The sequence below is a fragment of the Pocillopora damicornis genome, chromosome 9 (assembly GCF_964200805.1).
Source record: "Pocillopora damicornis chromosome 9, jaPocDami1.2, whole genome shotgun sequence".
NCBI classification, from domain to species: domain Eukaryota; kingdom Metazoa; phylum Cnidaria; class Anthozoa; order Scleractinia; family Pocilloporidae; genus Pocillopora; species Pocillopora damicornis.
Genome location: NC_142678.1, coordinates 18849137 through 18863118, shown reverse-complemented (window position 1 = coordinate 18863118; position 13982 = coordinate 18849137). Strand labels below are relative to the sequence as shown.

Sequence of the window (13982 nt, the reverse complement as noted above, 5' to 3'; positions counted from 1 at the left end):
TAATGCACCAGAGAAACATTGCGCAAAATATGCTAACTTGAATCAGAGAAAAAGGAAGTCATGTTGATGCAAGCTTAAAGTATAGTTTGTGAATAGATGAAATACTTTTACGATTGAAACTTTTTCGTCTATACACATTCCCTTTTCATTATGCAACTGAAAAACTTATGCATAAATAGTATGTTCCAAAAATAAAAGTTATTCTTGGGTAAATCCTACCATTGTAATTCCCAGGTTCATTTGGGGGCTGTACATAACATTTAAGCTGATTTACTATTGGCCAGAGACTTCCTGGCGGGTTAAAACTTAGACTTATTTCGGTCAGTTCCTTTCTTGAATTATTTTTCACCCGTTTGTTAAGGGTTAACTCTATCTGCTCAACGTAGAAAGAAAGCTTTGGGTGGAGTTGCTTGTTTAAGTTAAATTAGGGAATATTTGACAGACGCTGTTTTGTTTCCAAAATGTTATAATCTTCAATTATCTGTAAGGACTTGTGACTCAGTGACTCCCGCTAACTTTACTTAAAACATCACTCCCAAGGAAATGAGTTAACAGATCACTAGAGGGTTTTGTGATGGAAGATGTTGCTAATTTGAAGATCAAGAAGTAAAAGGGAAAGTTTTCACTAACGCGAGTTTATGTTAGCAGAAATGGCGCTACTTTAATTAAAAGTAGGCTCGCCCTCAAACGTATCTTTTGAGAGGATATAGCTCAGAAAAGAAGCCAGAAACAGGCTGTAGGAAAACGTAGGAGCAAATTTGAAAACAAATGGACTCAAAGCAACATAATATATATATAAACCACACACACACAAAACACGCAAACAGGGGAAGAAAAGAATGAAGCAGATACATTGAATTTTGGAAGAAATCGTGATCACAAATGCAAAATTAAATGCTTTTGAGTGATTTGAAAGTTTATTGAACAAATGAGCGTCAAGCGCATGTTGTTGCATTACATTTCATGTTACATATCTTGGACAAACTGATTAAATGTTCCTACACCTCTCCCCCTCTGCTAGACATTATTCATGCAAGACCTAGAATCATTTTGTCTCGTTATGCTATTCATTCAGCCTCTGGTTGAATGACACTAATATTTAAAGGAGGAAAAAACGTAAGGAAGTAACCTAAAAAATGTTTTCAGCTGTAAATCATGTATATTGATAAAAAAAAAAGACAAATACTAGCTAATGATGGAATAAAATTGAGCTTGAATATGTCATACTTCACGCGATCACCTATAAGTAGCGTTGGTAAATTTGTTTCTTCTAAAAACGAAATTTCACTAACGCTTTTCTAAAATTTTCTAAGTAAAAGACAACTATTAATTATTACCACGCTGGCCGTTATATTGCGCGCGTGTGCGCGCGCACACTTTGAAGGCTCCTCGGTCATTTATCAAGCTGGGTAACACATTTCTTAATTACTCACGCGTCTCTTAAGTGGTACCTGAAACATATAATAAAGCCTACGGTTCTTTTTTTACCATGCACGGTCTTTATACAGAGTACTTTAGCGAAAAATGAGTTACAATTAAAATGAAAAGCGCTCATAAAATTTGTTCCTTCTTAAAACGAAATTTCACTTACGCTTTTCATTGAAAATTTACCTATGCATTGCGTCTTTTTTTGAGACTACTTTTGCCGGGTAATACACTGCTTGATTACTAGTAAAATATTACACTAAATATGAAAAGCGCTCATAAAATTTGATCCTTCTTAAAACGAAATTTCACTTACGCTTTTCATTAAAGTTTATCGCGCATTGCGACAATTTTGAGACTTCTTTTCAATTCATCATGCCGGGTAAAACAATGCTTAATAACTTAAAATATTGATAGCCTTCATATGATGTTTCAAACAAAATTAAACTCACGCAATTCTTATACGGTAATTGAAACGTCAAATACTACGATTACTTATCACCACGCGTTTTAAACGTTCCTAGGTTAGAGAGTAACATTGCCAATAAAATACATTTTAGCGAATATTAATTTGTTCCTTCTTAAAACGAAATTTTATTCGCGCTTTCTTCAACAGTTACCTGGATAATGCGTTTACTCGAGACTACCTACTTCTTATTGATTTACTCGCAATATGGAGAACGAAATTTTAGTCATGCGGCCCTTAAGAGGTTCCTGTTACATAAAGTCCAGCTTACGATTACTACTTGTTACCGAAGTGATTGGTACGTTCCGCATTTACAGAAAACTTTTCAGCTAATACATTACGTCTTTGAGAATACAAAAACGCTCACGAAATTTGTTCCTTCTGAAAACGAAATTTCAATCGCGCTTTTATCATGTGGTTACTTAGACATATGCATTTGTGGTTTTTCTGCGACTACACTTTTTTGAGTAGGATAATATGATTAATGTAAACTAATTCGTAGCAGTCTTCCTAAAAATGCCAGTAGAAAATATGCCAGGTAATGTTCCGTATAAACAAATAATTTTTATTATCGGTTACTTTTTAAGCTGCCTCTGATGGATCATTCTTAAGTCGATTTATTTTGACTCCCTTTTTTTTCATTTCTTCTGAAATACAACGTCCTCATTGAATACCGTGGTAACTATGTACTCTCTATCAACCAAGTTTCTTAGTGAACTTGATCGAACCTCAGTCGAACATACTGTTTGTCGTTATACTAGTATGTCATCGTAATTATCATTTTTTTTTACTGTAATTGGTCATTAAACTTTGCTTCCTCAGTCAGCAAAATCTGATCTAATTACGTATCTGTAAAATCCATTCTTGTGAACTGCTATCTGCAGAAAAAGTAACAACAAATGATTAGTGCAGGCGTATGACATACATAGTCAAACAAGAGAGTCGAAGCAAAGCTATTACCCCAACACCAACAACAAACCTTGCTACAACACTGAGAAGGTCCAAACCCGTCAAAACTTCTAATTAAGAACTTACCAGGAAATGAATCCCTGAAGTGTGTGTATAACAGCTCATTAGTCTTCTCCTCTACTGTACAACTGCATTCTGGTCGGTGGAAATCATTCGGTTACTCCAAAACAGTCTGGTCTATCATCATAAGAAGTGACGATACGGCTTACACTGTGCTAATGTTTTTGGTTTTTTTTGTTCCTCTTATCGTTACATGCTTGTTTGCTGGTTTTGGTTGTAATATTATAATGATTTTTGTTTATTGCCTAGTTTTTGGCTGTTTGTTTGTTTACTTTTTACTTTTTTTTTTTTTTTACCTAAAAACCCTACCGGTAACGCATGTATAATTGTACCTGTATACTTCCTGGTTCAAAATCTGTTCGCGGGTGAAAAATTGCTCAAGTTTTAATCTAAATTAAATCTAATCTTAAAGAAAAGAAAATGGATGCTTAACGAAGGTAGAGCAAAATAATTCACTGAATTAAGGACGACTTTGTCTTAACAGACTTTTCCAACTCAATAACCTAATCCTGAAATCGAGAATCTCTAGATCTCGATCTATTTTAGGGCTTGAGATATTCTGAAAATTCACTATATAACGAATCATATTGTCCAAACTATCCCTCAAAATTTTTATCGTCTCTTCTAATGGTGAATAATTGTTCTAAAAATTAACTTCGTTGGTAGAAAACTTCTTACTGAGTACTGTTTTGGAGTTGACCGAATAGCGGATGGCGGCAAATTGGACATGTGCGGCTGTGAAATCAAAGTGCTCTGTGAGCAAACTCGTGAATTGACACATGATTTTTGAGATTATGTTTAATGTTATCTGGTTTAGGGAATTTTGTGGTTGATTGTCATCTAGAGTACGAGCAGTAGTTCAGTGTTCGCTAATGTAGCAAAGAAACAAAGTAACGTTGGGACAAGAAGGCATTACAATTGAAATGATCATGCTATTACATTTAACAAGGTGGATGATGTAATGTGTTTTAAACGTCTATCATTTTTGTTTCTGGTTCAAAAGAAAAGGTTGGAAGTAAATGTGGGTGAAAAGTGAAATTTACTGTCTTTCGTTGTAAATATTAGAAAGTCAAGGCAATACTGTCTTAATGAAAACATTAACGATTCCCTCTTTATCAAATGAGACAAACGGGAACGAGTTTTGAGTGATATAACTAAGCCAAGCCTGCCACCGTCATTTTAGGAAAGCACACTCCGACATCCGTCAGAAGGAGGTCATCTCGGGTAGATTTCCGATTACGAAATCCGAGCTCGCCCGATGTTGTCTTCGTGATGAAGGCCCTACACGTGCTTCGTTTTCGCTCATGACTTCGTATTAGGCGTAAGATAGTGCTTTTTTTTTTGTTGCTTACCTTCATTACAGACTCCACAAAATTTTTGCGATGCCTCCTTTTCACGGATGACCGATTACAACTACAACATAGTAACACCTCCACGAAATCTGTCAAAAGGAGGATTTTAAAACACCGGAAATGGAGAGGAAAGATAAATGATACGGTCGATTGACTCCCAGACAATTGAATGGTCCAAACTAGCAAAGGCGGGAAATTTGTCATCATGCGAGATATCAAAGTATCTGTTTGCTCACTCAATTCGTATTCAGCGTTCGGCCGTATTCCAATCGATAATTTCGCTTTCTGAACAAAATTTCCAATTCTATGATGGCACGTAAATTAACTTGTCAAGAAGTGAGTTCATTGTTTGAGAGAAAGTTGTCTGAAAGGTGAGGTCTCTCCTGAAGTCTACTATGAAAAAGAATTCGCGCAGGATGAAAAAAAAGAAAGTAGACTATAAAAGGCTGCCAGTATCTCAGAAGAAAAATCCTTTCACTGGACGTGTAGGGGAAAGAGGAAACAACATGAAAAGGGGGTATAACGTCAGCTTAAACGATATAGAACGCCAGCCTGCCAAACAGCCGAAACTCGCACACATCAAGAATGCCAACTCAAGCGCTGAGGCTCAAATAAACATAAACCCATAAAAAAATTCAAACGCCAATCAAACTGTAAAGGCAAGCACCCCTTACACACCAAACACGACCACATGCATCACCAACACCGCAAACGCAAACACCATCTCCTCCATTAACACAACCTCGAGCACGACCAGCACTGCAAACACATGCATCATCCTTACAGTAAACGCGACAACGAACACAAACCTGGCCCAGCAAAATAAAAAAGATGGTGAAGTAGAATTTGTAAAGACCTCTCACAGAAGCGCCTCAAAGGCCGGTAAATTCCATCTCTCGGAACAGGACATTAGCACCACTTCAACTGGAGACTGGCTCACCGACCACTCAGTCTGTTCTGAGGGAACAGTTCCCTCACGCAAGAGGATTGGAAAATACAACTTTGGGGCCTATTTTTAATTTTTCTGTTCAAAAAGGCCAATTTTCATAAATCCTGAATACTGGCAGCCATCATTGGGTGTTGGTATCTACTGTAGGATGCTACACTCCTTCTGTAGTTTATCTGTACGACAGCCTGTTTTCGGGAAGAATTGCAGCCCTCGTGCAGAAACAGATTGCATCAATTATATACGACGAAGGAACCAGTTTTAAGGTCATTGTACCAAATGTGCAACACCAGAACAATTCCGATGACTGTGGAGTTTATGCTATTGCTTTTCTGGTTTCGCTACTACATGGCCTCAATCCTTCTAATCTGACATTTGACAGGAAGCTGATAAGACAACATCTTTTAAAGAGCCTGGAGAGTGGATCATTCGACCTCTTTCCCCTCTCTAAAGTACCCGAGTGTCGAGACAGGAGGCCACTTTTTGTTCAAGAGGTCTCGGTAATGTGCGAGTGTAGAATGCCGAGGGAAGAGTCAGACTCGAAGTCTCCTTCTCGTTGTGTGAAATTTTGTAGCTGCAAGGAGTTTTTTCACAGGAAATGCATTTCAACAATTATTTTGGAAGATTCAAGTGCAAACTGGCGTTGTCCAAACTGCGAAAGAGCCCTTAAGCAGGAAGAGAAAAATAACCATTAATTTAACATGTAGTATTAAAAACTGATTCTCAGAACTTCCCATTAATTGTTTATTAAGATAATCGTCGAAGTGAAATATATATGTGTAGTAATTTTTTATCTATGTAGAAGTCAGCTAAAAGAATTTTTCAAATGTATTTATGAGAAACTGTTTCTTATAGATCTTTCCCTAAGTACGCTCTTGCGTTTAGAATTGAAAATCCTCATCTAAATATTGTAAAAAATATTATCGTAGAATATTTTCAATGATGATCATGGCACAACGCAGATAGAGAAAATATAATAGGTGAGACAAATCACGGATTATCCTTGTCGACAAAAGTAATATCGCCTGCTTTATTATATTCAAACTTAATCTCCGTCCAATCGAGGTAATGTACAATTTTTTTTATCAATTACCATATTAGAAATAACAATATATCGTAACTGCGTTAAATTTATTTCATCAGAAATCCAGAAAATTTCCGGTGTTTTAAAATCTCCTTTTGACAGATTTCGTGAAGATGTCATTACGTTGTAGTTGTGATCGGCCATCCGTGAAAAGTAGGCGTCAAATGTATTTTGTGGAATCTGTCATATAGGTTAGCAACGGAAAAAAATGCAAATATCTTAACGCTAATACAAAGTCATGAGCGAAAACGAAGTAAGTGTTCCTTTCTACTCTAATTTGCGGCTCTAAAATGCGAAATAGGGCCTTCATGAAAACATCGGGCGAGCTCGGATTTCGTCATAAGATATCTACCCGAGATGACCTCTGGTGTTGTAACATCCTCCTTTTGATAGATTTCGTGGAGGTGTTACTATGTTGTAGTTGTAATCGGCCATCCGTGAAAAGGAGGCATCGCAAAAATTTATTGGTGTCTGTAATATAGGTAAGCAACGGAAAAAAAATGCAAATATCTTAAGGCTAATACGAAGTCATGAGCGAAAACGAAGCACGTGTTCGTTTCTACTCTGTTTTGCGGGTCTAATATGCTAAATAGGGCCTTCATCACGAAGACAACATCGGGCGAGCTCGGATTTCGTAATCGGAAATCTACCCGAGATGACCTCCTTCTGACGGATGTCGGAGTGTGCTTTCCGTCATTTTAGATCTCCGCCTGGGTAGATTTAAGTCACGTGCTAGGCAACGTATAATCAATAACAAGATAGAATTTCATTTCAGGCCTATTTATCAATTTTGTGGTGTGTAATTTTCGCATTTTAGTACGTTGTATATATGTTGAATCTTCAAATTGTCTTGAAACTTACAAGAAATTTGTTCTTTAAAAATTCACTGAAAATCGGTAGCTAAAATTGTTTGTCTAAGTGTTATTTGATTTTCGTGTTAACTTGTTATTTAGTCAGTCGCCGGCATCTTTTGTTGCTTCACACAGGAAAAACGCATGCGACGAAACGTAATGATCAATTTTGTCCTCAATCTCACGCTATAACAGAAAAAGCTTTTGAACATCTGTAAACTCCGAGCGCTTCGCGGTAAGTGATATTTTCAATGAATCTTCGGATTGTTTTCAAGTTCAAGGATTGTAAATTACAATTTTATGAAAACCGAAGGTTGTTGTTATTTCAGTGTGAATCCTTGAATGCTTGCCAGTCGCTGGCGCCGCTTGTTGAAACTAAAACGAAAAAAAAACTCTTTTAAGATTATCATTGGCTTCTTTTTCACCCCACCACTATTCTTAGCAACAAAGGTCGCCATTTCGTCTGTTTATTGCTCGCCAAAAACTATCAAATGTACTCAAAAGCCTAAAATCTAAAAAAAGTTTACAGGAATCGACCAATCGAGCGAGCGAGCGAGCGAGCGAGCGAGCGAGCGAATGCTATTCCCCACATCGTACCTATAACTCGCTCTTGCGCATGCGCGCAATTCACGAGTTAAAAAGAAATAATGGTTGAGGGTAAGAAATGCTGCATGATTTTAAGTCCCCCTACATCTCTGACACAGCAAAGCTAACTAGTGAAGCGGAAGAAGCTCGCAAAAGTAAGACTCGAAAGATGTAACATTGAAAATGAAAAAAACATTTTTGAGCGCTTTTCCTATAAAGCGTGGTCAAGCCCTGCCCAGTCACGATTAAATTTGAATAAAATTAAACAATAAATTCCCTTACGATACTGATTCGAAATTTCTGGGGTCTTTGTTTGGTAATATCACTTGACTCTAGCTAAAGCTTTGTAATAGGTTAATCGATAAATAATTTTTAAAAATTCTTTAATGCCAAAAGGATTACGGAAAGGTGGTAGCTTTTAGCTGAAATCAGTGGGGAAAATTTAGTCAAGGAATGTTCGCAAGCACTAAATTCGCCATTTGTGGCAAAACATGTCACCAGAGAAAGCTAAATGTTTTATCTTCAGAAGTGAGTAAGGTTTCAAGAAATACATACACGCCATTTTGTATCATCGCAATGGCGCAGTCCTTATGAACCTTGTGAGAGCAGGGGAGAATTTGACAACCACTGAAGGCGTCCTGTGACGAGAACAAAGAAAAATGTATCAATACAGGTTTAACTGGGACAAAGTTAAAGGATAGAGGTTAGATCAAAATCTCGCTGCTTTAGGAGCTATCCCTTAAATTTTAAAATTTGTGAAATGGCTGAGATAGTAGGCTGTCTCCGGTTCTCCCAACTCGTTCATGTTTTCTTAATGCTACACTAACAAGGTAAAAAGTTATCTGTGGCTAAATTTAACTTTTATGAATATTTGTTAAGGCTAGACCGAGTTTTTGAAAAATGGGGTGTGTTTTGGGGCATATACGTCGTGTTAAAAATTAAATATATAATAAAAGGGCGATTGGCTTTTTTCTGGTCGAGCGTACAAAACAAGAAGGCATAGACACCAATGATAAATATTGGAATTACAAATTAAATTAGGTGAAACTTGATTGGAAATTTACTACTTCAAGAAGCAAGCAGTATGAGGAAAGGTCATTCCTAAAATTAAATGACTTGTGTGATTATGAATACACTAGATTCCTGACACTTAAGGTAGTAATTCATCCATTGAGAAAAACTACATCACCTCGAGACATATGCAGCATTCATCGTGTCCTGAATCAGGCCTGCACTTATGTTTTCCTTCAAGACGTTTGTCCAGGCATACGTTACAAACATCACAGTGGAAGGATCTGTCTCTATGGATTCTATCAAAGTATTTAATGTTAGCAAAAGGGAGTCGAATTTGTTACTTTTACTCGAGCAAGTTTAGTAGCCGATTGTATTAAACGGCCTAAGCTGGTCAAAATGACAGAAACTAATACAGATTTCCGTAGGATATTAGAGGTGTTGTTTTCCAACCCCTCGGATAAAAGGCTACTATGTGGCAAAGTATGCTTCCAAATATAAAACAACTGTACTTCCAATCTCCTCAAGTCGGAGATAGAACGATATCATGTAGATCCTCCAAATCTCTAATTTTTCTCATTTTTTAGGTCCATAAGTCATGCAAAAATCGTTGCATCATCTTACCTACAGATACCGCATTTTTCGCAATGGAAGGGATTTTTATCCACGGAGGTATAATGGCGACATGTTGGGCAGAAATACTCAGACATGATTGCGTTGCAGCCGCCACATCTCTGGCCATTTTCGTCGATCTGAAAAGAATGAAAGAAACAAGGATGTCTTTTTTCCGTTCGACACTTTAGGGTCTATCAGCTGTTCTTTTATGAGATTAGCCTGTATCAGGGTAAGGTGTTATCACTCTAGATACCTTATCTTAACATGAAAGCAAAGGCAGAGGATCATAAACAAAAATCTCACCTCTTGTTCGTGATAGCAGATAGTGCATCGTATGTGTGTGGCATTAACTGCTCTTGCCTGATCCTCACTACAGTCTGACTCGTTGTGGCAGCGGTGGCAAGGGAAGAACTTTCCACAGCAGGGAAATCGGACCAAGCATCGTCGTTGATAATGACTGCAAACAGGGCGTGGACTCTCTTGTACAGGTGTTACCATGGGTTGCCGCTCAGCTTCTACGGTCGTTTCATTTAATGGGGTAGATTCTTCTGGAGTGTTCGTCTCGTGAAGTCGTTGTGTTACTTCTGCTTCTCCCATATCGCCCGTTTCTTCCCGTATGCCTGTCTTTTCGACTGTATGATTTGCAGCATCATTTTCCCTCGCACCCGTAGCATTTAAGGCAACAAGCCGGATAGTCTTGGTCATTATCTCTTGAAGGTATTTAAGATTAGAGCTCAATGAATTTTCTGTCCGTGAATGGTCGTTCTTACTTATTGGTGGTGACTTTCCACATTCATCACCACCCACACCGATAGAGTAGTCATTTGCCATTGAATCCATGTCGTTGTACGCACATGCCGATCCACACTCACTGAAGAGTTTCTCCCGGTTGGCGTCAAAAGATTTTGGCAGCGATGTTGGATTTAACTCGTTTGACATCTCGGCAAAGCATTGACTTCGCAGTACCGTGTCTTTACAGGACTCTGAGAGTGGAAAATGCCAGCTTTCCTTTTGCTTTCGGTTAGGTGGCGCTAAAGGCGCTAAGGCGTTATATACAGGAATAACCTTATCATATCTATCGGCTTTATCGCGTGGAATGAACTCTTCCTTATCGTGTGACTTTTGATCTTTGCCATAGAAGACTTGGTGATAAGCATTTGGTGAGAAGTACTTCAGTTCGTGGTCTTCTTGCCACAGACCGTCTGATGAAGCATAGTTATAGTTACCACCGTTGTGAAACGGAAGCAGTGGGTTACTCTCTTTGACGTGGCGTGCCAGAAAAACAGGATCTAGGCCCAAATTTATTCTTCCGAGGTCAGAGTCAGTGGACATTGGATTTTTAATGCTGGGCCAGGGTAAGAGGGTTTTAGCGTTGTCTGTTGATCTTTGTTTGGGTCTTGCTTCTCCGTCACCTGAGTGAAATTGAGAGAGGTTACCCTTATGTTCAAGAGGATATCTAGATTTGCAAAGTCCCTCTCTATCTGTATGTGACTCCTTTTCGCTACCTAAGGTTTGTGCACGTTTGTGCTTTACGCTGCTCTTGGACCTCTCACCGGCATGAAAGTCCTTATGGAAATTTTGTGTGAGTGCTGGTCCATCTACAGTATCGACATTGTAGATAAGGTCTTCACGACTTTCGCCATCAGCAACAACATCGCCCCGATGACACATCGATCTGAAGGTGGTTTCATGGCGGTTTGAGAGGATAGCTTGTGACATGCAATGTAGCTGTCCGTGAGGATCGATTTTCTCTACTGCTCTTAAGTTCTGCTTCAAAGGTCGCGTTTCATTTTCCTCTTTTAGGGTGGGCCCGTCTACAGCATCCGTCCCTCTTAGAAGATCTACCAGATTATTTTGACTTCTACTGGTATCCTCCTTCGTGGTTCCATCGGGTAAAACGTCTTCAATAGGCGGCTCAAATGTTCTCTCTGTTGTCATCTCGTCATAATCGGGACAGGAAGTGCCATCCTTTTTTGGTGTATTGGTTATATTTCCTATGATTTCCAGCCCACTTTCAAGAAAGGCATGACTATCCTTGAGATAACTTTTTGCGAGTACTGATCCATCAACAGGAATAGTGTTTTTGTTAAGATCCTCATGGCTTTCGCCGTCGGCAACAACATCACCCCCTTGACACAAGGGCCTGGTGGTACGTTTATTGTGGTTTGAGATGGTGGCTCTTGACTTGGAATGTATCTGTCCGTAAGGATAGGTTGGTTCTCTTTTTTTCACAGAATGTATTCCATTGTCCACTTTTAGATTTAGCCCATCCACAGCACCCGTCTCTCTTAAAAGATCCACCACGTTCTTTTGGGTTGCACTAGCATCTTTGTCCATGGATTCATCTGGTAAAACGTCTCCGGCAAGTGGCTCAAGTGTTTTCTCTGTGGCCTTGTCGTCATAATCGAAACAAGGAGTCTCTTGCTTTTCCGGTGTATTGCCTTTATTTTCTCTGATTTCCACCTCATTTCGTTCACTTTCTTCCTCATGGTGCTGTTTTCTACTAATAAATTTATTTCCGGTGGGCTTCGTTTGTCTTTGCCCTTCTTGATCTTCTTGATCTTCTTGTGTGGTCTCCCTGTTGGTTTTGATAGCGTTTTGCTCACTTGAACAAACATCGTTTCTAGTTGTCTCGACGTTCTTAGCGTACGTCCCTCTTTCCAAAATGCTAGAGCTGTCGTTTTCATTAAAGGCTGTGAAGCGGTATTCTTTAGCCAGCGTTGTTTTAGGCAATCTACTACTTACATCTTCTGGAAGCTCGCATTTAGGTTCCATGTCTAAATCGTTACGATCTTTTACGTTGTTTAGGGCTGGGCCTTGTGGTAGTTGATGTATTCTCATCAGTTTGTCTTCTTCCTTTGCTGTCTTGTCTTCATGTGAACTAATTCTTTGGGCATTTTCATGAGTACTGACATTCCTAAAAGTGGGGTTTTCGCTAGGTGCTTGGGCCTCTAGGTTTTGATGCGGAACCTCCAAATTACTGTAATTGCTACCATTTTGGCTTGACTGCAATTTTGAGACATAATTTACTGATGCTCTGTGTGATTGAATTGAATCGCCTTGTTCGGAATTCAGTTGCTTGTTCCTCACCTTTTCTTGTAGGTCAGTCACAAAAGAGCGTCTTGACTGTCTATCTTCTTCAAATAGACGTTTTCCCTCCAATATCTCACAAAGATCTGCTCTGAGCATGGATTCTTCCTTACGGTTGCTCGCGCTTCCCTCAACAGTGGGACAATCATAAGCGTTCAATGTAAGACCCTCGTTATCATCACTTCCTTCTGAACTCTCTGTCAGATACTGAAGTGAAGTATTTTCCTGGTCTTTTTTATTTTGAGAGGAAGCAACTAAACATCTTGTGTCATCGTCACCCAGATCCACCAAACTTACATCATCCTCCGTGGAAATGTATTCCTGGTCTTCTAGACCGCCATAAGCATTATGACATTGATTAGGATGCGCCAAATAGATGTCATCGTCAGTTGCTGGACTCCTCTCGCTGCAGAGCAGTCGTGACATCTGGCTGACAGTCATGAGACACTCTAGAACTTTCTCCCTTGTTTGTTCTTGTCTGTCTTCCAATTCAGATGTATCACCCTGAAATAAATTATTTTCGCATGGTAAATATTTATTGTTTTTTGTATAAAACCAAACACTGTAAGGAGGTAAATATGAAAATGTCTGCGTGTGATTTAAATCAACTTTTTATCGCTTGTATTCCTGTTGATCATCAACAACGACGTTGTCTAGTCATTAGATGATGTAAGCATTGCAGTTTTTGTCTCTTCGGTGTTCGTTAGAGTGGGTATGACGAGTTTAAGTATGACCTTCCATAAATTCCATTATTTAAGTCAGCTCAATTAAGAATACGTTTGAGTCAATACGTAAAGCTCAATTTTACTCTTCTTGACAAAATGTACCCAATTGGGCAGTTTTTCTAATCAACATATTAGGAATATTCATACTTTCTCTACCGAAAACTTTACGATAGAAATAACAGCTGAAATATAACTCATATTTTGACCTTTTGTTGATTACAAGCCGTGCTATATAATGTCAATAATGAATTTGAATTTAAAGGCGAAGCCTGAAAAACTGAGTCATAAAGGCTCCGACGGGACTCGAACCCGTGCCTCCCAGTCGGACGCTTCTACCAACTAAGCTACGGAGCCATACTTCACAATTTTTCTCGGCTTCCATTTTCTCAGATTTCTTCAACTTGTACATTCTAATTTGAAAATTAAAACTCTTTAAATACAGCTTTATACAAAGGACGGAAATATGATTAATTTCAGTCTGTGATTTCTGCAATAATTTTGATGTATTGCCTTCCAAGTGCCTTACTTACTTACCACCTGTACAATTCCATTTGTGATTTTGAAGATTCATTTTCCTTATAATGAGTTTCTATTTGAGGTCTCTATTTTTAGAGAAGTGCTTTTAATATGCATATTGTTAAAAGACAAAATTGGCATCCAGTGAGCATTTTCTTTTCATGTGTTTTCAACTTTTTAAAGTGTTGGGAATATGAAAGGAAATAGTATGTTAGCACAAGCCATTCAGTTAAAAAATATTGTACACAGTTGATATTTCCTATTTCGATGGCGGCTTTACTTTGTTA

At 38.5% G+C, this 13982-nt stretch overlaps 1 protein-coding gene across 2 annotated transcripts in view; it reads right to left on the bottom strand.

Moving 5' to 3' along the window:
* Positions 1-898: 898 nt before the first annotated feature.
* LOC113677982 (uncharacterized) overlaps positions 899-13982 on the bottom strand; it is a 31024-nt gene continuing 17940 nt past the window's right edge. For both annotated transcript variants that reach the window (XM_089182617.1, XM_089182618.1), the window contains exons 8-13: positions 9668-12958; positions 9374-9501; positions 8928-9048; positions 8294-8376; positions 2927-3655; positions 899-2769 (exon numbers count right to left, since the gene is read on the bottom strand). In XM_089182617.1, the coding sequence (XP_089038743.1) occupies positions 3595-3655; positions 8294-8376; positions 8928-9048; positions 9374-9501; positions 9668-12958 (3684 nt within the window). In that variant the 3' untranslated portion in view covers positions 899-2769; positions 2927-3594. The remainder of the gene's footprint in view (positions 2770-2926; positions 3656-8293; positions 8377-8927; positions 9049-9373; positions 9502-9667; positions 12959-13982) is intronic.